At 39.8% G+C, this 26,873-nt stretch overlaps 1 protein-coding gene and 1 pseudogene across 2 annotated transcripts; one reads left to right on the top strand and one right to left on the bottom strand.

The window, feature by feature from the left end:
- The window catches only part of LOC140603180 (tripartite motif-containing protein 60-like), a 213,277-nt pseudogene that overhangs the window by 32,833 nt on the left and 153,571 nt on the right, over positions 1–26,873 (top strand).
- Positions 1,478–26,666, bottom strand: APELA (apelin receptor early endogenous ligand). Of its 2 annotated transcripts, none has more exons than XM_072773830.1 (3): positions 26,507–26,666; positions 25,086–25,175; positions 1,478–5,044 (listed from the first exon to the last, which is right to left on the bottom strand). In XM_072773830.1, exons 1-2 carry the CDS (start codon positions 26,580–26,582, stop codon positions 25,087–25,089), a joined length of 165 nt encoding a protein of 54 aa, XP_072629931.1. In that variant the 5' UTR covers positions 26,583–26,666; the 3' UTR covers positions 1,478–5,044; position 25,086. The 2 variants fall into 2 exon arrangements, with proteins under 2 accessions (XP_072629931.1, XP_072629932.1); XM_072773831.1 differs by lacking the exon at positions 1,478–5,044 and adding an exon at positions 22,454–23,469.

Below are 26,873 nucleotides of genomic sequence, written 5' to 3'. Positions count from 1 at the left end.
TCCTACCCTCTGTGTTACCTCGTTTGTTGTGGGACTTGTGTTCTGCTCTGTGCATAGCCTAAGTCGACAACTTAATCACATGGTGAAATGTCATCGAGTCTGGGATCCTGAACCTGCTTTATAATTATGTTAACCTTGTTTTGACCGAATAAAGCTGCTACTGTGGAAAGACACAACTCCTGTGAGCGCCTTCATAGCTGCTCATGAAGTGGTACAACCTGACTTCTTGGAGCTCTAAAGGAGTTTTTTTTTAATGAGTTAAAGCACTAGTGTCTGACATGGCAAATACAGTATCAAAACACACACACACACACACACACACACACTCACTATAAATTCATCCAAAAATGCCTATTTCTGTTTCCCTAAGAGCAGAAATGAGATTTAGAAACAGCAGGTATGAGAAAAACTAACAAAACAAAAAACCCACCATTTTCTCTCATTTGTAAAGCCCCCCCCCCCCACTGAACTAAGTGGCTTTTTTGGAGAAAGCCTGGGTTACAGCAGACTTAAGAGTTGGTGTCGGGGCCCTTCTTGTCAGAGGTGGGTACAACATTGACAAAGTGCCAGTTTGGCATCTGGGGTTTGGCTCAGCTGTCTTTTTCTCCTGCTCAGCCACTGTGGCAGTCTGTCTGCTTGCTTTCCCAGCACAGGCCAGGGAACCATGGATTTGACCTCCAGCCGTGCGGCCAGCTACTTCCAGGATAGTCAGAGCCTCCACTCAACAGTGACCTAGGATAGCCTCAGCCTTTAGGGCGGGCCTGCCAGGAACTTGATCCTCTGGAATGATAACCTCCAACGAGGCTCCCTGAGCCTTGATCTGGGCCACCATCTCCTGGCCAGTCACCTCCAGGGCATGCCACTCCTGGGTGCGGACAAAGAGCTGCGTGTCCCATGACTGAACCATGGCCACCATAGCCACTACCTCAAAGGAAATTACTTTGCAAAAGGCTGACCCTCTTCTCCCCGCCCCCCATCCCTTTCTTTTAACAAGTGCACTTTTTATTTAAAATTTTTTAAAAGATTTATTTATTTATTTTGAGAGAGAGAGGTGGGGTGGGGGGCAGAGGAAGAGTGACAGAATCTCAAGCAGCAGACTTCCCTCCCCCCACCCTCTAAGCAGGGAGCCTGACGCTTGATCCTACAATCCTATTCATGACTTGAGCTGAAATCAAGAGTTGAATGTTTAACTGAGCCACCTAGACATCCCTCAAGTGCACTTTTTAAATTAAACAGTAAACCTGATAAGTTTTTTTCCCTCTATTTTATTATTTTATTTTATTTTATTATTTTATTTTTAGGTGGGAGGTGGGTGGAGGTAGGGAGAGAGGGCATCTTAAGCCGACTTCAGGCCCAGGGTGGAGCTTGATCTCATGACCCTGAGATGGTGACCAGAGCCGAAATCAAGAGTCAGATGCTTAACTGACTGAGCCATCCAGGTCCCCCGCCCCAATCTAAATAATTTTTAAAACGCGGCTCAGGTACTCTAAAAGCAGAACTCCAAAAATCACAATATGGACAAGAGCAATCATCCACAATCTCATTAGAGGGAAGAGTATTTTAATAGAAAACTTTTTTTTTCATCATATTACAAGTTTGGGACTTTTTTTATTTTTCAAAGATAATATTAAAAGTTCTTGAATGCTAAAGAATCATAAATATTTTTTTAAAGATTTTATTTATTCATGAGAGACACACACAGAGAGAGAGAGAGAGAGAGGCAGAGACATAGGCAGAGGGAGAAGCAGGCTCCATGCAGGGAAGCCTGATGTGGGACTTGATCCTGGGACTCCAGGGCCACGCCCTGGTCTGAAGGCAGATGCTTAACCGCTGAGCCATCCAGGGATCCCCTGAATCATAAAATATTTTTGTTTTGGTTTACTTATATTTGAACCTTCCATGATACTTAAGGCTCAGTTTGAACCTTCCATGATATATATGGCTCAGCTCATATTTAGTTAAGCATAACTATTTGAGTTATGAAACAAAAATTTTAACACGTCACTGGAAGAAATAATAGCATGGAAACTAACATATTAACACATGCTTCAAGGAAATGTTACATTAAGAATGGAAAAGTTGAGAAATGGATACATAGCAAAATATTCTTTACCCATTACCAAATTAAAAACTTTTGAGAATATTCTATAACCACCAACTACATAGCAAATGACACAAAACAGTTGATATAAGGTACTATGAGAACTTGTAAAACCTGAGTTTTGTAATACTCCCTAAATATGTAGTAAGGAGACAGCATAGGTAGTTCTTGTGGATTCTTAAGTGTGCAATCAAATAACTTCCAGAGGAGGGTGAGGACTTTTCTGTCGAGCAGTTGACAGGGACCAGAGCCTCAAATCATCAACCTCACTACCACTTACCAAGACTCCTTGGAATTCAATTATGATTTTATAGTAGGATGAGAATTTAGATGTAAAAAGAAGCCAGGGCTAGAATCCAGTGTTCTTTCCATGAACATTCTGGCTGGGTGGAAGCCAGGAATGGAAAATGGGATACAGATCTAGAGTTTAGGGGGTGAGGTCATTTATGGAAGTGAGAACAAAGGGAAGAAACAAAGCCTGGAACTCAGCAATATGCTAAAATAACATTTTTCTTACTGGATTAAAATTACTAATTTTTTCTTTTTGCCTCAGGCTCTAACATGGGTCAATTGATCCTGTCTTTATTTTAAAATTTGCTATTGTTCATCATACATTTTTTGGTGTTAATTTTTTTTAATGGTGTTAAAATATTATTTATCTCGTTTAGTGAGGTTTTGAGCACACCCTTAAATTTTTTGTCCAGATATTCTAGTCCTGGCCGGCCCTGTGAAGGAATAAAAATAGTGCCAGAATGGAACCAAAGACCACTGATTGAATTCAGAGTTTGAAAGGAAGTGAGCCAAGAGAGAAAGATCAACATTACAATTCTTATTTGGTCTACCACTTGCCATCTGCTCCACTTCACTGACTCACCTCATGGCCCCAAACTGGGGCAGCACCATTACTTCTGTTCCCCTTAACCATCTTGATTAAACTATGTAAAATCTATTTTCCTTTGTATTCTGAATATGTTGGAATTTACAAAGAACTTTTAATAGAAATTTTTAAAGAAAAACAACAAAACACCAAATCATAGTGAAAGTTAAGTTTAAAGTATACATATTGACACTCCTCTGGTCTCCCCCTCCAACTATCAGTGAATAAATTTGGGTCTATTGTCATGAATTTGTTCTGGTATGCCACTTTCAGCATACATGCCACTGATAGCAGAATTTTTATAATTTTAAGAGAATCTTTGCCCTTATTCCCCTAATCCTGAATTAAGTAAAAAATCTCCAGTGGTAGGGTATGTATCAAGGATGCAGAGTCTTAAATGCCTCAATTAAAATGAACAAAAAATTGGAAATAAAGACAAGTATCAGAAGCATTTCTACTAGGCTGTGTTCAACACTTTGAACATTTCCTGTACAAAAGGACAGCTAGACAGTCAAATGTCTATTGAAAACTTATTGCTGTTGTATGAGCAGAAATCTACAACCATTTAATTACCTTGCAATGGTATGGCTGGTTTTTAACTTTGTGAATGTGAGTCTGTACTTGAAAAACTTGGCTTCTATTCAATGAGCTGTATCTGAACTATATAAAGTATTGCTTTTCTTTTTTTGTTGTACAAAATATATAAACATACATGTTTTAAACATAAATGTAAATGGTAATAGCTTATATTTCTACTGAAATGCACTTATATAAAAGAATTACAATTTATCCAGAAAATTACTTAGAATTTCCCCAAAGTATCCAATTTAAATGAGGTAAAACATTTCATAAAGCATCTTTTGTGCTTAAAGTTAATTACAGTGCTTTTATAGAAACTTTCCATCCCAAAAGACATTAATAAACTATGAAAGGAGACAAATTCTGTGATTTCAGAATTTCTATCTCAAATTCTTTATAGTTTACAAATCCCAATTTTTTATTTTATCAAAATAAGGGTTAATGGTTTATGGTTTCTTCTACTCTATAATGTTTACAGTGCAAATTTTCTAATCAAGAAAAGAATTTGTAATTTTCACACCTGGAATTAACTTACAGCAAAATAAAAACTTTATGCTACTGAGCTGTCTTTTAATAAATACAAATTAACAACTTAAGAAGACCTAAAAGAACTTCAAAGGAAATCAGACATTGGCTTCTTATAATTACATGATGAGAGATATCAGAAATGGACATTTTCATTAGTATTTCAAACCTTTTTTTTACAACTTTATGGATATTATTCAAAATAAAAAAAATACTTTCACAAACATTAAAGCCCACAATATAAAATTGGTAGTAATCAATAGCTTTTTTTTTTTTTTTTTTTAGATTTTATTTATTTATTCATGAGAGACACAGAGAGAGGCAGAGACATAGGCAGAGGGAGAAGCAGGCTCCTGACAGGGAGTTGGACGTGGGACTTGATCCCCAGACCCTGGATCATGCCCTGACCAAAGGCAGACGCTCAACCACGGAACCATCAGGCATCCCTCAATAGCTTCTTTCTTAGTCTCTCCATATAAATAATCAATTATAACCAATTAATGTTTCCCTATTCTGTAAAGCCAAATGGTCAAAAGCATTTGATTTCAGCTTTAGCATTTTTGGAAAAAGAACACTTAAACATACAAATATTTATTTTAATACTTTTGGAGAATTATAAGACGATGAAAGAAAAGTTTTAAATTCTTATACTTTTTATTACCGGAGAGTTCTAAGACATTAAAAAGTATTTTTCTTTTTATCCTCTGAATAGTAATGTGCAGAAAAAGATTTTTGTTATGCAACCAAATAATTGTGCTTCAGACAAGAATTGCTTTTGAATTTGTTATTTTCCCCTCTGAAGGGAAACGAGGGAGAATCCTGTAAAACCAGTAAACCATCCCAGATGCTTTCAAATGATTCCTTTTTGTACAGGAACTTCTAAGCAATCACACTATGGTGTGGGTGGGTATCTTTCCTTCACTCCTCTTATGGCAGACCAGGTGTGGTTACCTAGAGAAGATCTACATTGGGAAGGCAAAGGAGAAAGAAATATATTATAATAAGAACCAATTTACCCATGCTTAATTTCTTTTTATTTTTTTCTTAATTTCTTTTTAACAGATAACACGTTATGAAAATTTGCCAAGGTTTTTCAGTGCACTGAAAGCAATTTTATATTTTCTTACCTTTCAATATAGAAACACCTATTTTCCTTCAAAAGTCTGAATTTGTTAAAGATATTTTTTTTCATTAAATTATTTTTCACCCTTTGCTCAGTGATCCACAGTAGCAGTCTCAGCTATTTTTTTCTTAATATTTTGGATTTGATTCCCGATATTTGTACCAGGTAAGACAATTTATTTGGAGGAGGCCAACGAAAACATACCAGAACCAGTATCTTTTTCTCAAGTAGGCTTCATGCCGAACCTGGGGCTTGAACTCACAACCCCGAGACCAAGAGTCACATGCTCTACTGACAACCAGGCACCTCCAGAAGCAATTATCTTAATTTGAGGTATTTTAACAGGTAAAACGGTCCATGGGAAACTTCTGACGTTAAGAAACTACTTAATAATTAGTGCTTAGCGATGTTTTAAATAAACGGTAGGGCAACATAAAACTACTTTTTATTTTTTATTTTTATTTTTTAATAATAAATTTATTTTTTATTGGTGTTCAATTTACCAACATACAGAATAACACCCAGTGCTCATCCCGTCAAGTGCCCCCCTCAGTGCCTGTCACCCATTCATCCCCACCCTCGTAAAACTCCTTTTTAAAGAGAAAAATGGTTCTTTTACAGGAAGACAATTCTTGGTAACAAGGTTTCCCTAGGCAATTTGTTTTGGCCCCCTCCAGAAGACGTGAAGGCATTTTTGGAAGCTTCCACCTCCTTAACATTTCACTTTCCTGACACTCATGGTGAGGTGTCAACATAACAAATTTAGCAGTAAAAAACAATGCAAGTATGCCTCTTCTAGTAATCACCTCAGGCTGCCTAAATTTAGAACATAAAAACAAGATGGTCTTTTTGCTCATCAGATTGCAAAGGTTAAAAACATTGTTAACATGCAGTGTTGGCAAAAGCGAGGGGAATACACTTTCTCATAACTTGCTATTGGAAATATAAGGTGGTGTAGCTTTTCTACAGAGCAATATATTACTAGGTATGCATGTTTAAAATATGCATAATCGAGAGCACCTATCCAGCTCAGGAAGTAGTGTGAGCAACTCCTGATCCCTTGGGGGTTGTAACTTCAAGCCCATGGTGGCCACAGAATTCACTTAAAAAAAAATGTATAACCTGGAGGGTTCTTAAATGTTATAAGAAGCTCTGTGACCCTTCTTCCCAGTGAAACAACCTTAGCTGATGAAAAACTTTTTTTTTTAAGTTTATTTATTTATTAGTAATCTGTACACTCAACATGGGGTTCAAACTCACAATGTTGAGATCAGGAGTTACACTTCCAACTGAGCCTGCCAGGTGCCACTAAAGTTTTCTTTAAAAATGTATTTTAAAAGGTTCCTGGATGAGTCAGTTGGTCAATGTTGGACTCTTGATCTCAGCTCAGGTTCTAATCTCAGGTGGAGAGTTCAAGCGCAACATTGGCTCCATGTTGGGAATGGAACCTACTTAAAAAAAAAAAAGGCTTTTAAAGTCTTTGGAAATTGAGAGAATATGGAAATTGAGAGAATAGAGCAAATGGTGAAACACTGATTTAAGTGCTGTAAATGGAATGTTTGTGTGCTCCCCAAATTCACATATTGAAACCTGATTGGCGATGTGATAGTATTTGGAGGTGGGACCTTTGGGAGGTGAGTAAGCCACAAGGGTAGAGCCTTCACGACTGGGATTAGTGCCCTTATAGAGTAGAATCCAAAGAGTTCCTTAGTCCCTTCCACCATGTGAAAAGATAGACATCTATGAACCAGCCTCCCCAACTGTGAGAAATAAATTTCTGTTCATAAGCTACCTAGTCTGTGGTATACTTTGTTAGAGCACCCTGAACAGACAGAGACACCAGAAATACCTAATGACAAGAACTGGAAGTGGTAAATAAGAAGGCTAATGCAACAACTCTATATGTATTTCTTCTTCCTTCTCTCAGACTTAAAGGACCTAAAATTGTAGAAAGTAATAATTTTAACAAAATTGTATGTGTAACGTGGGGCAAACTCACAACCCCAAGATCATGAGTCACATGCTCTACTGATTGAGCCAGCCAGGTGCCTCAGAAATAAAAAATCTGAGTAAGCATTTTTACTTGTTTTACAAACAAGTAAAAATGATCATACTAACAATTTAAAAAACTTCCCACAAAGAAAAGCTCTAGGTATGATTTCACTCATATGTGGAATTTAAGAAACAAAGCAGATGAACATAGAGGAAGGGAAGGAAAAATTTTAAAAAGGCAAAAACAGAGGCAGGCAACCATAAGAGACTCTTTGCTATGGGAAACAGGGTTGCTGGAAGAGAAATGGGTGGGGGAATGGGTAACTGGATGGATGATGGGCAGAAAGAAGGGTACTTGATGTGATGAGCGCTGGGTGTTGTATGCAACTGATGAATCACTGGATTCTTCCTCTGAAACTAATAATACAGAATGTGTTAATTAAATTGAATTTAAATAAAAGATTTTAAAAAAGAAAAAAAAGCCTTAGTCCAGATAACTTCACTGGTGAGTTTTACCAAATGTTCAGTTTTTCCCCCAAACATTTAATAATTTAATGTCACATACAATTTCAATAGAATAAAAGACAAAAATGCAGATAATCTCCATAGTTACAGAGGAAAAAAAAGTTAAAATTCAGTACTCCTCTTTCACAATAAAAACTTTCAACAAACTGGGAATAAAAGGGAACTTTTTCAACCTGATAAAGCACATTTAAAAAGACCCACAGTTAACATACTTAATGGTGAGAGACTGAATGCTTTCCATCTAAAATCAAATTAAGACAAAGATGACTGTTCTCACCACTTCTATACAGCATTGTACAAGAGATTCTAATTAGGGCAATTAGGCAAGGAAGGGAAATAAAAGACATCCAGATTAGAAAGGAAGTAGGGGCGCCTGGCTGGCTTACTCTATAGAGGATGTGACTCTTGATCTTGGAGTTTTGAGTTCAAGTCCCAAATTGGGGGTAGCGATTATTTAAAAACAAAACCTTAAAAAAAAAAAGTATCTATTTGCTGATGACATGAGTTCATACACAGCAGATCCTAAGGAACCTACTAAAAACTATGAGAATGAATCAATTTCACTAAGTTCACAAGATTTAGGATCAATAAACAAAAATCATATTGTATTTCTATACATTAGTGATGAACAATTCATAACTCAGCCATAATGTGATAAAACTACAAAACTCTTAGAAGAAAATATGGGTGTAAGTTATATTTGTAACCTTGGAGTAGTCAGTGGATTTTTTTTTTTTTTAAAGATTTTATTCATTTACTCATGAGAGACACAGAAGCAGAGGGAGAAGCAGACTCCACGCAAGGAGCCCAATGCGGAACTCATCTCGGGACCCCAGGATCACGCCCTGGGCCCAAGGCAGGCGCTAAACCGCTGAGCCACCCATGGATCCCCTAGTCAGTGATTTTAAAACATGAAGCCTAGGGCAGCCCAGGTGGCTCAGTGGTTTAGCGCCAACTTCAGCCCAGGGCCTGATCCTGGAGTCCTGGGATCGAGTCCCACATCAGGCTCCCTGCACGGAGTCTGCTTCTCCCTCTGCCTATTCTTTAAAAAAAACATGAGGCCTAGAGCACAAGAAGCCGAAAGGAAAAACAGACAAATCTGACTCTAACAAAACTAACAATTTTTTTAAAAGATTTTATTTATTTATTTATTCATGAGAGATACAGAGAGAGGCAGAGACACAGGCAGAGGGAGAAGCAGGCTCCATACAAGGAGCCTGACATGAGACTCGATCCTGGGTCCCCAGGATCACGCCCTGGGCTGAAGTCGGTGCTAAACTGCTAAGCCATCCGGGCTGCCCAAAACTAACAGTTTTTATGCTCAAGGATAGACCCTACTAAAGTGAAAAGACAACCCAAAGAATGGGAAAAAAAATAATTGCAAATCATAGGGGTGCCTGGGTGGCTCTACCAGTTAAGTATCTGCCTTTGCATTCAGGTCATGATTCAGGATCCTGGGATAGAGCCCTGCATTGAGCCCTGCATTGAGCCCTGCATCGAGCCCTGCATCGGGCTCCTGCTCACTGGGGAGCCTGCTTCTCCTCTCCTTCTGCCTGCTGCTCCCCTGCTGTGCACTCTCTCTCAAACAAATAAATAAAATGTTTGAAAAAATAATAACTACAAATGATATCTCTGATAAGGCCTTGTATTCAAAATAGAATTCTTATAACTCAAAACAAAGACAAGTAACCCAATTGAAACATGGGCAAAGATTTTGAAGACATTTCTCCAAAGAAGGTAGACAAATGGCCGAAGTACATGAAAAGCTGTTCAACATCATTAGTTATTAGGAACATGCAAATCGAAATCACAATGAGATAATAGTAGTCGCTCTTATCTCAACGATGTGTTCCAAGGCCCCAGTGAATATTTGAAACCATGGATAGGGCCAAACCTTATATATACTGTTTTTTTCCTATTCATACATATCTATGATAAAATTTAATTTATAAATTAGGCACAGTAAGAGATTAACAATAACTAATAACAAAATATGGTAATTATAACAAAGTGTAATAAAAGTTATGTGAATGTGGTCTTTCTCTCAAGATACTACACTATACCCATCCTTTCTTGTTGTAATGTGAGATGGTAAAATGTCTATATAATGAGGGCAGCCCGGGTGGCTCAGTGGTTTAGTGCCGCCTTCAGCCTGGGCCTGACCCTGGAGACCCAGGATCGAGTCCTGCGTCGGGCTCTCTGCATGGAGCCTGCTTCTCCCTCTGCCTGTGTCTCTGCCTCTCTCTCTATGTCTCTCATGAATAAATAAGTAAAATCTTAAAAAAAAAAAAAAGTCTACATATTGAGATGAAGTGAGGGGAATGGCATTGTAATGTATTGTGCAACTATTGACCTTCTAAGACAGGTCAGAAGGAGAATCATCTTCTGAACCAAAATTCACTGCAGGTACCTGAAACCATGAACAACAAAATCATGGATAAATTGGGGCGGGGGCGGGGAGGTTGGACTACTCTACCAACCTCTAGGATGGTTATAATAAAAAGTGTTGGTGAGGATGTGGAGAAATTGGAACCTTTATAGGGTAGGAATGTAAAATGCTTCAACCACTATGGAAAATAGTTCCTCAATAAGTTAAACATAGAATAATCATATAACCCAGTAATTTCACTCTTAGGTAAATACCCAAGAGAAATGAAAACATCTGTTCAAACAAAAATTTTATGAACTAGGGGCGCCTGGCTGGCTCAGTCAGTAGAACATGCAACTCTTGATCTTGGGGTCATGAGTTCAAGCCCCATGTTGGGTGTAGAGATTATAAATAAATAAACTTAAAAATATTATAAATGAATGTTCAGAGTAGAATTATTCCTAATAACCAAATAGTGAAAATAATAATGACTGGATAAACAAAATGTGATTTTTCTATACAATAGAATTTTATTTAGTCAGTTAAAAGTAATGAGTACCGATATCTGCTACTATATGGATAGATCTTGAAAACATTAAGCTAAGTGAAACAAGCTGATTGTAAGAGAAAAAAAATATAAGAATATTTATATAAAATGTCCAGAATAGGCAAATCTGTAGTATTAGTAGTTTAGTAGTTGTCTAGGATTAGAGAGCTGGGGAGAAAAGGGGAGTGCCTGCTAATCGGTATGAGTATTTCTTTATGGGGTGATGAAAATGCTTTTTATAAATAATTACCATGATGTTGCACAATTACTTAAATATAGTAAAACCATTAAACTGTACAACTTAAATGGGTAAATTTTATACTATGTGAATATCCAAAACATTAAAAAACATGCATGTCCCAGTGATTCTTTTAGAAATGTTTTGTAAGTAAATGTACAAGCGTGCAAGATGAGTGCATACATGTTCATTGCACTATTCAAAATAGCATAAATAAATAAACATCCACCAAAAACCAAGTTAAATAAATGAAGGCTGCCCAGACAATGAAACTGAAGTCATTCAAAAAGGCTGTCTTCTAGGGTGCCTGGTTCACTTAGTCTATAGGTCTTGTGACTCCTGATCTTGGGATTTTAAGTCTGAGCCACATGCTGGGTGTAGAAATTACTTTAAAAAAAAAAATCTTAAAAAAAAAGGACTATCTCTAGATCCACAAATAAATGCATCTAAGTTTAGCAACCTCAAGAGGCAAGATGATAAATGCATTACACGTGTGTTTAAATTACCTGTGTTTACATATATATAATTTATATATATAAAAATGTTACTATTAGAGAAAAAAATGAGTACACATAAAGTTGAAAGCTCTAATACAATTTCCTTCCTTTTTTAAAAAAAGATTTTATTTTTAAGGAATCTCTTCACACAATGTGGGGCTCACAACTCTGAGATCAAGTCGCATGCTCTACCCATTAAGCCAGCCAAGAGCCCCTACAATTACACTATATAATGAAACATGAAACCTAAAGAACTCCATAGTTCCTCGGGCTATTGTAATGAGAGATGTTATAAATGGTACATGTGCATGTGCGCACACACGCACACGTATGTGCACACACAAGTGAAGTGACATTCGATCAAAGTCTTCTTGATTGAGTAGGAATAAACTAGGTGAAGAGAAGGGCTAGAACAACCTAGATCCTAGATCCAGAGAAATAATATGTGAAAGCTCTGAAGTGAAAAGAAAACAGGACATACTTGATAAACTCACAGATACAGTCAGTGAGTCACGTTGGATAGGGTTGGAGAGATGCTCGATCATGCACAGTTTTATGGGCTACATTAAGAATTTTATTTTGAGGGACGCCTGGGTGGCTCAGGGTTTGAGTGTCTGCCTTTGGCTCAGGTCGTGATCCTGGCATCCTGGAGTCCTGGGATCGAGTCCCACATCGGGCTCCCTGCTGGAGGGATTCTACTTCTCCCTCTGCCTATGTCTCTGTTGCTCTCTCTGTGTCTCTCATGAATAAATAAATAAAATCTTTTAAAAAATAATAATTTTACTTTGGGAAGAAAAAAAAGAATTTTATTTTGGGGCACCAGGCTGGCTCTGTTGGTGGAGCACGTGCTTGGGTTTGTAAGTTCAAGCCCCATGCTGGGTGTAGAGATTACTTAAAAATATAGTCTTAAAAAAATAAAGTTTTATTTTAAATGTAACAGTAATGAGAAAAACCTTAAGGGTCTTGAGTGGTATGAAGCTGTAATATGAAGAATGGATAGAAGAGAAGCAAAAGTAGATATGAGGAGGATGGTGCAAGGCAGACAGTAGAGAGGCCTTCGAGTTGTGAACTAGAGATGAAATAAATCTGGAATGGAGAGACTGAACAGACAAATGGACAATGGCCTGACCATATGTTAAAACAGAACCCTGACCCACAACTCTATAGCAACCAGTCCAGGAAGCCAAACCATAATCTATGGAGCAACTGGCCTCAAATGGTCAAGATTTGTTCCATAACTACCAGGTTCCCTAATTTTGCCCCATCTTTCCTCTGATTAGAATTCTGGACTAAACAAAGAAAGCCATATATGCACCCCAAACCAATCACATAGGAAGCCCTACTTCTAGGTAGCCTGACTCCAACTTCCCCATACCTCAAAGCCGGAAGGCTTTTTTCACCATAAAACTTTCTAACTCCCTTGCCTATTCTTGGTCCTCTGCCAAATATGAATGACAGTGGCTGACTCCTTGCTCAAGCAAACTCTGAATAAATAGGCTTTACTTGTTCTCATTTGGATGGTCTCCCCCCCACCCCGCCCCCTAGAATATTATCAGTCAATGTAAAGAGGTGATTGAGGCCAAATGAATGGTTGAAACACTGTTTCAACAACACTTGAATGAAGAAAAAAGGGATCCCTGGGGGGCGCAGCGGTTTAGCGCCTGCCTTTGGCCCGGGGTGTGATCCTGGAGACCCGGGATCGAGTCCCACGTCGGGCTCCCGGTGCATGGGGCCTGCTTCTCCCTCTGCCTGTGTCTCTGCCTCTCTCTCTCTCTCTCTCTCTGACTATCATAAATAAATAAAAATTAAAAAAAAAAAAAAAAGTAAATGCTGAAACCTTAAAAAAAAAAAAAAAAAAGGAATGCTTAAAACAGTAGAAGAGGGCAGAGAAAAACTAGAGCTTGCAAGCCTTTTAAGTATGATTAAGCCTGCCTAGGAGTCAGAGGGTTAGCTGCAAACTTAGTGGAAAAGTAGAAGTATGCTGTCAGAAATTTAAAGGAAGAGATTTTTGTAGCCCAAGTAGTCAGTTGTTAAATTCTCCTGAGGGAAAAAAAAAAAAAAGGAAGAATAAAAAAACCTTAATTTAGAAAGCTGAAGGTGATTGATGGCTATTTTATTTTATTTTATTTTATTTTCTTAAAGATTTATTTATTTGGGAGAGAAGGAGAAAGAGAATCTCCAGCAAGACTCTGTAATGAGGACAGAGCCTGAGGCAGAGCTTGATCCCAAGACCCGGAGATCATGACCTGAGCTGAAATCAAGAGTCATATGCTTAACGGACAGAACCACACAGGCACCCAGATGGCTATTTTAAAGAAGGTATAAAATAGATTAGAGTGGATTGAAATGTGAATGGAAAATAATGGATCAGATAGGGTGCCTGGCTGGTTCAGTTGATGGAGCATGCAACTCTTGATATTGGGTCAAGCACCCTGTTGGGTATAGGGTTTACTTTAAATAAATAAAACAATTAAAAATATTAAAAAAGAAAATAATGGATCAGAAATGCGGACCACAAAAGACTGGTTTGAGAGCATTCACTGAGAAATGCACGGGTGTGTGGTGTTTGTTTTAGTATGTAGTCTTATCAGCATTTAAACCTCCATCCTTGGTGATAAGTAATCCAGAGAGCAAGGAGAATGAAGAAAATGCTTAAGTGGCAGTTTCAGGTTCCTGAGAAAGTAAGAAGGGACGGCCGGGACCCACAACACAGATGAAGGAATGGCCGTGCTTTCCATGGCTGCAGGAGGGAAGAGGAGGATGAGGGTGAGCAGGGTGGGACGTGGATTAGATAGGACTCTAGTTTGGTGCTGGGATGTTGAGGGATACACCATCTGATGACTTCTCTTTTCTGTAATGTAAGAGGCAAGGCCACCTGCTGAAAATGCAAAAGAGAAAGATCTGAAACCAGAGGTGAGTAGAAAAAGTAAGAACCAGTGATGGCGGAGCATGAGGCAGCAAGCTGATGACAGAAATGCAGCAGGCTTGCTGGGTGGTGAGTGGAGATGATGGATATAAAAGTGGTTCCTCTCTGGCTTCTTGTGTCCTCTTCAGCAGCAGTTAACATGCCTGATGAAGACCTCAGGATTCATCCAGAACAATGTGATGAAAACAGAGCAGCAGGGCGACTTGTGATATTGGCAACGCTCATGGAAATAATGAATTATAGAGTCTTGACTCTATTATAGAGTCTTAGCTGGAGGAAGGAAAGACTCATGAGGACCAGTGTGTCTGGAGAAGGATGGCGGGTACTCTGGAAGGCCTGAGGAGGTTGGAGTGGCGGCTGTGGCTGACCAAGCTCCTGGTATGACTGCGTATGCATGGGTGAGACTCCAGTGGAGGAAGAGTTCTTGGGAAAGCCTCTATATTTTGCCTATTTTTTTTTTTTCTAATAAAATTTTAACAGAGGCACCTGGTGGCTCAGTCGGTTAAGCGTCTGCTTTCGGCTCAGATTGTGAGCTTGGGGTCCTGGGCTAGAGCCCCATGTCGGGCTCCCTGCTCAGAGGGGAGTCTGCTTCTCCCTCTGTGCTCTCTCTCGCCCACTCTTATTCACTTAAATAAAATCTTTTAAAAAGATTTTTAACAAAGCAGGATAAAGGTTTACATTATTTTATTTATAAATCGGTATAGATATTCTGAGTGATAACAGGTATAAACTATCAAGGATTTTAATTATGAATGAGCAATATACTGGGGCACCCCACGTTGGGCTCCCTGCTCAGAGGGGAGTCTGCTTCTCTCTCTGCCTCTCTTCTCTCCCCCCACTTGTGCTCTCTCTTTCTCTCAAACAAATAAAATCTTTAAAAAATAAAATAAAATAGGGCCTCCTGGGTGACTCAGTTGGTTCCACACTCAGGTCATGATCCCAGAGTCCTGGGATCAAGCCCCACAGTGGGCTCCTCTCCCACTCCCTTTCTTGTGTGCTCACAGTCTCTCTGTCAAATAAAAAATAAAACCTTCAAAAAAAAAATTAGCAATATTCTGAGGGACACACTGACAAGAATTTGTTTCTAGTGACAATTGTTCATAATTTTATTAAGATCAGGAACTTCAGAATTCATCTTTACATTTTGATATTACGGATGGTATTGAAGATATATTTTTTTAGAGATTTATTTATTTATGATAGACATAGAGAGAGAGAGAGAGGCAGAGGGAGAAGCAGGCTCTATGCCGGGAGCCCGATGCGGGAGTCAATCCCGGGTCTCCAGGATCGCACCCTGGGCCAAAGGCAGGCGCGAAACCGCTGAGCCACCCAGGGATCCCCTATATTACAGATAGTATTGAAAGAATTGTGGCATTCAATAATACCATGCATCACTATTAAAAAAAAATACATCCAAGAGTGAAATGTGTTGAAATAGTTAACAATAAGCAATCTTATTTTTCTCATCCCCTAAAGACCAATAAATATTCACTTGCTATTATCTAGGAATATTTTTCAAATATGTTACTGTTATGTAATAATAAAATTAACTAGATATCAGTAGATCATTACCTGAATACGTAACTGAGAACAAACTAAGACAAAAGATTGATGCTACAAAGAAATTGTAGATACCTGAGTATGATAGAGAACAGCCACTTTTTTTATTTTAAAATTTAATTTTAATTTTTAAATTTTAAAATAAAAAAAAAGAATTTAAAGAGAGCAGCCACTTTAAGAAAACATCCTCAGAAAAACTTATAAGACATTTTGTAACAAAAACTTGCAAACTGAAGAAAACTTTGAAATTAGGCTTTAGTCCATCATACACACATTTTGGTAGGGGAACAGACATTTGTTTTTTTTGTTTTTTTATTTATTTATTTATGATAGTCACAGAGAGAGAGAGAGGCGCAGAGACACAGGCAGAGGGAGAAGCAGGCTCCATGCACCGGGAGCCCGACGTGGGATTCGATCCTGGGTCTCCAGGATCGCGCCCTGGGCCAAAGGCAGGCGCCAAACCGCTGCGCCACCCAGGGATCCCAGGAACAGACATTTGTTATAATAATATATCACCTATAACCTCTACCTACATTTCATATGTTTAATATATAATATATTTTTAATATCATTAAGGCATGATTTTTATAGAAAAATTTTATTTCATCAGTAAGTTAGCAACATGAAGGATTTTCCCTGAGCGTGGTTAATTGAGAAAACAGTACTTTTCTCTCTTTCATTCCCTTTTAAGAGGCCCTATGGATATTATAGTGCACACAGGAATCCCCTGTATTTAGGACCACCTTCAGGACACTGACACGTTTTAAACATTTATGCTCCAAGCTTCAGGGGCCCAATCTTGCAATCAAGGAATGGACATTCCAATACTGATAAAATCTGGACCAAACACAGTAGAACATAATAAATGCCTTTAAAAATGACACTGATAAAAATGCTGTGATTGTTGACAGAGTGGAAGATTATTTTAACCTGAGTGGATGCAAGTGGACCTCATAAAGGCAATGGAATTTAGAAGAGCTCTGAGGGAGGGAAAGGGTTAAATTTGAGATGAGGGAAGCAGTTCCTACAAGGAAACACTTAGCACAGAGATAGAAAATCAGAATTCAGTTTGTCAGTTACTGTTAGAAAGTAAAGTGAAGGGATCCCTGGGTGGCGCAGCAGTTTGGCGCCTGCCTTTGGCCCAGGGCGCGATCCTGGAGACCCGGAATCAAGTCCCACGTCAGGCTCCCGGTGCATGGAGCCTGCTTCTCCCTCTGCCTGTGTCTCTGCCTCTCTGTCTTTCTCTGTGTGACTATCATGAATAAATAAATAAAATTAAAAAAAGAAAGAAAGAAAGTAAAGTGAAAATGTGCCTTCAGGTCTCACTGTAGTAAATCTATTTTTTTTTAAAGGTTTTATTTATTCCTGAGAATCACAGACAGGCAGAGACAGAGGCAGAGGAAGAAGCAGGCTCCTTGCAAGGAGCCCTATGTGGGACTCGATCCCAGGACCCCAGGATCACACCCTGAGCCCAAGGCAGACGCTCAACCACTGAGCCACCCAGGTGTCTTAAATGCTAAAATAACTAAAAGGTTCATTTCATGTCTTTTAGCAACATTTATGGAGTGCCTGCTGTATGCGGGACACTTTCATTGGCTAATGAGGCAAAGATCAGTACAACCCACTATTAAGAAGTTGGCTAAGCCACATCTTGGTACTACTCCCTCTGGGTCCATTTTGTGTGGCCTAGCAGCCTGCACAGGTCTGGCACCAACACTAGCCCCTCCAGCAAGCTTCTGTGCCCAGCAGCAAAGTCACAGGCAAAGAAATGTAAGCTCCCGATATCACTTCTCCAATAGCCCTATGATCCAGTCTCCCATGTCCTCAGGCCCTGTATATCTTATGTATCCCTTATTTTTTTTTAAAAGATTTTATTCATTCATCATAGAGACACAGGCTCCATGCCGGGAGCCTGACGCGGGACTCGATCCCGGGACTCGTGGATCCTGGGACTCCAGGATCACACCCTGGGGCCAAAGGCAGGTACTAGACCCCTGAGCCACCCAGGGATCCCCTTTTGTATCCCTTAGATAAGAACCCTTGTGGAGCAAAACTCTGCTCTTTTGGTTTGAATTGACCCATCAGACCCTAGCCCAAGAACCGGAAACACTCCACCAGAATCCCAAAGCACCCCACCCTGTAGGTAATTAAGGCATCTGCCCTAGGGCTTGCCTGTCTCTAGGTCTGCTTCTCCCTTAACCTTCCCATGGTGGGGCCTCTCCAGGCATTCCATGACCTTCCCACAGGACCTTCGAGGAATACATTTCTCTATTGCAATTTACCTCCTGGCCAGCTTTTGAACTAAGGCTCCCCTGCTCATTGTCCTGCAGTAGATGCTCCACTTAACAAATGTTAATTCAACAAAGCAGAACAGCCACACTCTGCCTACAGGGAACTGGCATCCTGCTGAGGAAGGAAGGGAGGAGTCCTGCCAGCTAACAAGGTGTCACAAAGCAGTGAGTCAGGTACTTTGACAGAATTATTCAAATAGGTTGAGAGCAAAATGTAGACCTCCAATACACATTGTAGGGGCATCAAACTCAGGAAGTTTCCTGAAGGATGAACTAACACCCAGAATAAAGTAAGGACACTGCAGACAGAAGTGTACTTTGAAGAATAGCAAGAGGTAAAGAATAGACTAAAGTGATGTTAATAATAACTGTAGCTGCTACTGATTCAGCAGTTACCATGTGCTAGGTGTGGAATGGCAAAGTTGATACCGTTACTAGCTCCCTCTTACAGGTCTGGAAGTGGCGGGGGCGGGGGGGGCTGTCTTTTTTTTTTAAGATTTTATTTATTTATTTGAGAGAGAGTGTGTGTGAGACAGCAAGGAAAGTGGGGAGGGATACAGGGAAAGGGAGAAGCCGACTTCCCACTGAGCAGGGAGCCCAATGTGGGACTCGACCCCAGACACTGGGATCATGACTGAGCCACCCAGGCGCCGGTGGTGGGGGTCTTAAAGAGGACAAGTGACTTACCAGTGACCACCAGTGAGTGAGCTTGTGGTCACTCAAATGACCACAGAGCTCAGCTCGAATCCACAACCGCCAGTGTTAATCCTTTCTTATCCCCTCTAGGAGAGGGAAGGGGAGAACAGGTGACAGATGGTGCTGGAGAGGCATATTTTGTAAGGTCTTGTTTTTTAACTTATGGGAGGTAGAAGACTTTGTTATGTCCTGAAGACTACCGGGACAGTTAAGAATTTTAATCAAGATGAGACATAATTGGATTTACAGCTTGGGAAGATCGAATAATAAAAGGAAAAAAAAAGGGTTTTCCAGAAGTGGAACTAGAGGCTGGAATGATCAGTTAATGAGTTGAAGTCATGCTGGAGAGATATAACAGGTACTAAGATAGTAACAGAGATGAAGAGGAGGGAGCAAATTTTTAAAAACATCTCAGGGTAGAAATGACAGGCCTGGGAAACCAGCTAGAACTGAATATTAGAGCACCAGAGTCTCAAAAATCTACACAGAGACAGTAAAATGTATATTTCATAGCACAGAGCTTGATACAGAGTAAACATCTGATATATAATAGCTCTACAATTATTCTCCAAATTCTGCGAACACAAGAGAAATACCTGCACGGGAGTAATTGAAGAGTTTAAGTGTGCATTCATTCGTTCATTCATCAAATATTTCTGTGGAGCTTACTACAGTCACTGGGCATATAACTGTAATCAAGGCAAAGTCCCTGCTCCTACGGAACTTACATTCTAAGGAAGAGAGGCAGATGATACTACACAATGACAAGGTAAATATATGTGATGTCAGGTGGCAGTAGGTGACATGGAGAAAAACAAAACAGGAAAAGGGAAAAAGTATTTTGGGTAGGATGAGGTACTGCTTTTTTATATAAAAGTTTATTTTGGCGCAGCCCTGGTGGCTGAGCAGTTTGGCGCTGCCTTCAGCCCAGGGCCCGATCCTGGAGACCCGGGATCGAGTCTCACGTCGGGCTCCCTGCAATGGAGCCTGCTTCTCCCTCTGCCTGTGTCTCTGCCTCTCTGTGTGTGTGTGTGTGTGTCTCTCATAAATAAATAAATAAATCTTTAAAAAAATAAAGTTTGATATCCCTTTTTTTGTTTTTTAAGGATTTATTTATTTGAGAGAGAGAGGGAAAGAGAGGGAGCACGCATGGGTAAAAGGGACAGAGGAGAGAGAAACTTAAGCAGACTCCTGCATATTGCAGAGCGGGACATAGGGCTCGATCTCATGACCCTGAGATCATGACCTGAGAGTCGGGCACTTAGCTGACTCTGCACCCTGGTATTGCTTTTTCAAAGAAAGGAAAGTCCTTCCTGATGACATCTATGATTTTGGAACAGAGAACCGAGTTATAAGAATAAGCTATGCAGAAGCCATGCTTGCGATTTGCAAATGCACTGTAGACATGAACTTGAGGTGACTTAGAACAGCTAAAGTGATCCCACGTAGATGACTGGACACCTGGTACAGGTACTAAGAAATAGTGATTTGTTTCAGAGTTAAATAATCAAAAGGGAGCATCGTATCATTGAAACAAGGAAGACTACTCACTATTTGACCTGTAGCAAGATAACTGAGGACAGAATAAAAACGTGTTCACTGGATTGAGAAGAAAGTCACTGGGGATCTTTCCCAGAATGCAGTGGGTAGCAGTGTATTGAAACAGTAAGAAAAGAAACAGCCACTTTTTCAAGAAACTTGGCCATGCAGTGAAGAACAGGGGCTAGTCACTAGAGAGTACCATGGGGTCAGCAGTGCACCTATTTTCCTCGTTTTAAAAGATGAAACCAATCAGTTTTGACATACTGAACAATCTGAGGAAGAAAGGGAATAAATGTCAGCTTAAGATTCTTGAGATGTAGAGATTACCCACACTCAGGAGAGGAATCTCTTAAAAGACTATGAAGTGAAAATAGAAGTGTAGCAGATGTAAATGTATCTGGAGTGTGGAGTCTGATTTTAAAGCTTGATGATCTCCATCTTCTCTGGGAAGAGAAATTATCTCTAGCTGTGAGCTGGAAAAGGTTAAGAAGTTCAAGGAAACTAGAGATCATTAGAGATTTAAATGTAGGTGACTGGGAATCAGAGGTGCCTAAGGGTAAGTAAAAGAGTTTTTCCCAGAGGCACTTGCCTGGCTCAGTCCGAAGAGCATGCGACTCTTGGGGTCATGAGTTTGAGCCCCACATTGAGTGTGGAGGTTACTAAAAATGAATGAATGAATGAATAAATAAACTTAAGGCAAAAAAAAGGGGGGGGGTGTTCTCATAAAGTCCTGCCAATGTTGAAGATAAAATGCTCCACAAGAGTAGAGATTCTGTGCTTTAGAAAGTTGGCTTTCAGTTCAGCAAGAGAGTGAGAAGGGCCAAGACAATAAATAGGAGAATTGCAGAAAGAATTGGCAGGTGAGGCTAGAGGTTTGGTCAAAGGTCAGAAGCCCATAACTTTGAGGGGGTAAGAATAAGGCAGAAAATAGAATACATACTAAGTACTTAACATTTTGAATGGTAATCAAGAGTGACAAGAGAGTACTAGCTGGTCTCAATTTAAAATAATGTACTAAAATGTACTTTTACCAGGGCACCTGAGTGGCTCAGCCAAGCTACGCAGAGTCTTGGTTTTGGCTCAGGTTGGGATCTCAGGGTAGCCACCCCACCCCATTCCCCTCGCCCCGCCCCCCCAACTCCGCTGACTCCCTGCTAAGTGCAGAGTCTGCTTGAGATTCTGTCCCTCTCCCTCCTCTGCTCCTCCTCTCCCACCCTCCCACCCCTGCTTACAAGCTTTCTCTCTCAAATAAATCTTTTTGCAAAACAAAAAATTAAATCCACCTTTACCAAAACCTTTTCATAGCCACTGCCTCTGGGAAATGAAAAAGGCCAAAGAGACTTAATTTTGACTTTACATTCTTTCATACTGTTAGGAAAAGATTTTATACTATAAACATATGTCACAATTATTAAAAAGCTAGATAGGGACACCTGGCTGGCTCAGTCAGTGGAACATACGACTCTTGATCTCTGGGTTGTAAGTTCAAGCCCCATGTTAAGTATAGAGATTACTTTAAAAAAAGTGAGATCGAGTGTTCATTACTGGGTTATATAGTTATCTAGAGTATTTTAAATTTATTTTAAAGATTTTATCTATTTGAGAGAGAAAGAGAGAGAGAGAGAGAGAGAAACACAAGCCAGGGGAGGGGCAGAGGGAGAGGGAGAAGCAGGGAGCGCCACATGGGGCTCTATCCCAGGACCCTGGGATCATGACCTGAGCCAAAGGCAGGTGCTTAACAAGTTGAGCTGCCCAGGCGCCCCTGGAGTACATATTTATAAAGAAAAGCATTGGGACGCCTGGATGGCTCAGCGGTTTAGTGCCTGCCTTCAGCCCAGGACGTGGTCCTGGAGACCCGGGATCGAGTCCCACATCAGGCTCCCTGTGTGGAGCCTGCTTCTCCCTCTGCCTCTCTGTGTCTCTCATGATAAATAAATAAAATCTTAAAAAAAAAAAAAAAAAAAAGTATTGATGGGATGCCTGGGTGGCTCAGTGGGTTAAGCATCTGATTTTGGCTCAGGTCATGATCCAGGGGGTCCTGGGATCGAATCTCACATCAGGCTCCCTATTTAGCAGGTGGCCTGGTTCTTTCTCCCTCTCCCTTTACAACTCCCCCTGCTTGTGATCTCTCTCTCAAATAAATAAAATATTCAAAAAAAGGTGAAAGCCTTGATACAGTGAGATTTCATGGCTAGAAGAGGAAAATCATGAGAATCTAAGGATTTTGCCTCATTTTCCACTCTAAAACTATCACATTAGCCTATAAACTTGAATTTCCCAACACCCTTTCTCTTGTTTTCCTCCACTCTAATTCACTTAGGGCTGAATGTGATACCAACATATTTCAGCAAGAAAAAACAATTATGAAGAGAATGAATTTTACACAGCAAGATTTTTCTATTTAATTAACTCAGTTGTAAGGGTTAGGAAATGTCACTGAAGATCACTGAGAAGGACTCTAGGAGTTGGTAAAATTGACAGAGTAAAGATAATGGGGCATTCTTGTTAAGGGAACTAAAAGCTAAGCTCCTTCAAAGGTTAATCTGGACAACTTCCAAAGTCAACTGTTTACCTCACCTGTCCTCTCCCAGTCTTACATGACCCTAACTGAATCAAATAACCATGTGTGATTTTTATCTAAAACATGCAGAAAACAGGGGTGGCTATCTGGCTCAATCAGTCGAGCACTCCTGATCTTGGGATCCTGAGTTCAAGCCCAATGCTGGGCATAGGGCTTACATGAAAAAACAATTAATAAACAGACAAATAAAACATTCAGAAAACAGAGGGAATAAGTGAAAGGGAGGTTCCGCCTTAGAGTTCCACTACACCTACGTCTACAGTGATTTAGCCAGCAGTCAAATCATTGTGTTGCAGGACTTATAAAAAGTGTGCAAGTATTTAGAACGACAATTGTGGTTTCACATCTGAGGGCAGCACTGGGTATTATAGCCCTCGTTGAGCAAGACCTTGGAAAATGATCGTAATATTCATCCCACATTGGCTCTTATGCTATCACTGGATTTCAAAAGAGGAGTTCTGTACATTCTTCGAAGAACTGTAGCTGGAATGCAGAAGTAGTCTAAACAGAAATAAGAAAATGGATGCTGTAATCTGAGCAGTTCTTTACAACAATCAAATTTTGTACAGGACTTCTCTTACTACATGGTTTACACAGGTTCTATTTAGATTTCCCTTTGGTTTACAAACTTGGTTTATAGATCAAAATTTTCCTGAATTTTGACAATTCAAACTTCATTACTCTGTCTTGTTTACTTGCAACCCTAGTTTTTATGGCAGGTGGTTTGTGGAGAAAGCTGATACAACCCGTGGCCAACTGAGGGCTTTTATTTGCCTTATGCAAGGTATCTTTCTCAGTATATGCAGGAATTCCCTTGCTACTGTGAACTGCCTCCTCTCCTCTTTGTTATTTGTGGAGGAGTGCTGGGAAAGTCTTGAACTTCTCTCCTAAGCACAGATTTTACCACTGTTTATATCTGAGATTGAAATGCATTATTGACACATGCCAAAGGATTCTTTAGGATAGAAAATGTTTTAGCCCCTATTAGTTGGCCTCTCAGGAATTTCTTACTGTATCTTTCTGGATTTTTCCAACAAACTTATTTTGACAGCAAAGGGTAATTTGTTACAGATACAGGTATAGAGAACTTGGCTTTTTGTCTTAGCCCTCTTGATACATGATTACTGAATTGCTCCTTCATTTAATGTCCCACTAGAGGACATTCCCCAGGTTTGAAAAGCATGTATTAAACAAGAGGCATGGCAACCATTCTCTCCTTGAATGAATAGTGCCATAAACACTAGTCTACAGACCAACTGAATAAGCTAACTTAGCAATTGCCTGCGTATGCTAACCAGCTGAGAGATATTTCTATGGCATTTTTTTTAAAGGATGATATATTTTATAAGAATTAAAGAGCTTAAAATAATTACAGTGGAATGCCCCATCATTTATTTTTTAGTATGAAGAAATACACAGTTGGGCAGTGTTTGAAGTTAATTGATTCAAGCAGTATTACTGATAGTGGTGGTAGTATAAAAATCACTGGTCTTTCAGTGAATTAAAAAAAGGGGGGGGGAGGAGGAAAGTTCTTTTCATAATTTAAAGATGCAACAACCTTAAGACCAATTCTATGTGTAAGGCTGGAAAATTGCCATGGTATTAATATTAAATTGATCTTATACACTCAAATATTGTCAAGAAAAATAAACTATTTAATAATCTATGAAAATATCGAGGATGGTACATCATCTATATGGTGTAATTGGGCAAATATGTTCCAATGCTTTCAAGGACTCAGTGGTCTTAGTGTCTTACAGGGCTATTCAGTGTTTTTGAAAACAGATTGTTTAAAGATACTATCACAATTATATTCTCTGGGTACCTGAGTTTTCATTAGGAAATTGTTTAACACAAGAAGAGTAATCCCCACCCTATCACTCAGAATCCATGATTATCAAGATTTTCCTACATTTGCTTTATCTATCCCATTAAACAACTAGAACAATTCTCAGATATCATGTCATTCACTATTCCCATTTGTCAGGATGCATTCCTTGAACTGATATCATCTTAAAGGTATTATCACATATTACAAAATATAAATGAACCTTCTTTGATAGATCTAATCTGGAACATTGCCTAAATGTAGTAAAACAATTTTCTATCAGAAATACCTCAGGGGAAGGGCACCCGTGAATGGAGAGGCATACATCTCCTCTGAAGGCAGTTGTGTCTGTGCAATTTTCTTCTCATTGCCAAATTAGCTGAGAAAAAAAAGGGAAATATTAAGAGCATATTTCAGAAAATGAATTGTTTAATCTGGAGAATGTAAGGGAATATTTTGGGTCCAAACTATATTGTGATTATTTGGTACTTGTTTGGAGGTGATTGTGATGTAAAAATTAACATGATGCAAAAATATGAAAAATATTCCTAACAACTCATGTTAACAGCAGGATCTAGTTATAATAACCTCCTCCTTCCACATTACTTCTTCCTAAATGCTCTTGGATTTTCAGCTAATGTAATGAATTAATCACAGATACTTTACAAGAACATTGTCCAAGGTGTTCTGGAGTTCAGAAGTTTGATTAGCAATTGCTATTAACTGTAAGCAGGGGCCAGCTGCTTTCTGAATTGCTGATTTGTACATTTTTTTCTTGTTTATGTAAAAGGGCAAGCCCGGGGACATCATTTGAAATAACCTCAGTGATCAAACTTCTCATTAACTAGAAGGGAGAGACTGAATTTTTAACCAGTTATGTGCCCTTTTCTGCTCTAAATGGAGAAGTATGTTACCAGTTGAATAATCTGACATGGAATAAATATTACCACCTTTCTCCTTAAATTTGGGTTTGCTTTTCCCTGAGTCAGAACACTTTCTTTTCTTTTAACTTGCCAGGGCTTTGAAATCTTAGATATTTGATTTTGAAGTAAAAGCACATTAGAGTAACTGTTTACTAATTCTTGCTGGTAAGAACAACACAACTATACCACCTTTGAAAATTGTGTCAAGTCGATTGCTATTATCTTGACCATAAATATTTTTGACATTTTTGGCTCTGTAAGCACAATAATACTAAAAGCTGCATTTTTAAGTGAGATATATAATTACGTAACTATAGAAATAACAGCTATAATAATCTGACTTAAGGTTTCATCTGTATTTTGTCACATGATCTTTCTGTTGTTAATTCAAAATGTTAACATTGCCCCTACTCCAGCCAGCAACATGTTCTGCTAATCAACCCCTTTGGCTTTTACATTTTCCCTAAAAATCCATTAAGTCTGTTTATCTCTGTAATCAATAGACCCAACAGTTGTATTTCTTTTTTTACTTACAAGGACAACATACCTAAAGTAACTTGGGAATCAATTTTTCTTTGAATTTCGAAAAACAGTGGTAAAATACTCATCGTCATTTTAAAATCCACCTACTTTTTAAGGTATTCGAGTAGCAGACCCGACAGGATGGATAGCATGCTTCGGAAAGCCTACATTCTTACCCAAACCCCTAAGCACCCCTAAGCGACCTGCAACAGGTACGTGTCCGCCCTGCTCACACGGGCACGGACAGTGACTATCAAAGTCCTACCTGGTCTCTGTCCGTTGATAACAAGGAGACTCAGCATGAGAGCACAAGCCGCAAGGAAGAGTCGCCGCAGTCTCATGATTCCGCGTCCCCGCGGGAACGAGCTCCGGGGCAGCGGGCCGGGCGGTGCAGCGGGAGGTCCCCGCGGGAGCGAGCCCCGGGGCAGCGGGCTGGGCGGGGCAGCGGGAGGTCCCCGCGGGATCGAGCTCCGGGGCAGCGGGCCGGTGCAGCGGGAGGTCCCCGCGGGAACGAGCTCGGGGTGCAGCGGGCCGGGCGGTGCAGCGGGAGGTCCCCGCGGGAGCGAGCTCCGGGGCAGCGGGCCGGGCGGTGCAGCGGGAGGTCCCCGGGGGAGCGAGCTCGGGGTGCAGCG

The sequence above is a fragment of the Canis lupus genome, chromosome 13 (genome assembly GCF_048164855.1).
Source record: "Canis lupus baileyi chromosome 13, mCanLup2.hap1, whole genome shotgun sequence".
NCBI classification, from domain to species: Eukaryota; Metazoa; Chordata; class Mammalia; order Carnivora; family Canidae; genus Canis; species Canis lupus.
This window is presented reverse-complemented; position numbering and strand designations above follow the sequence as displayed.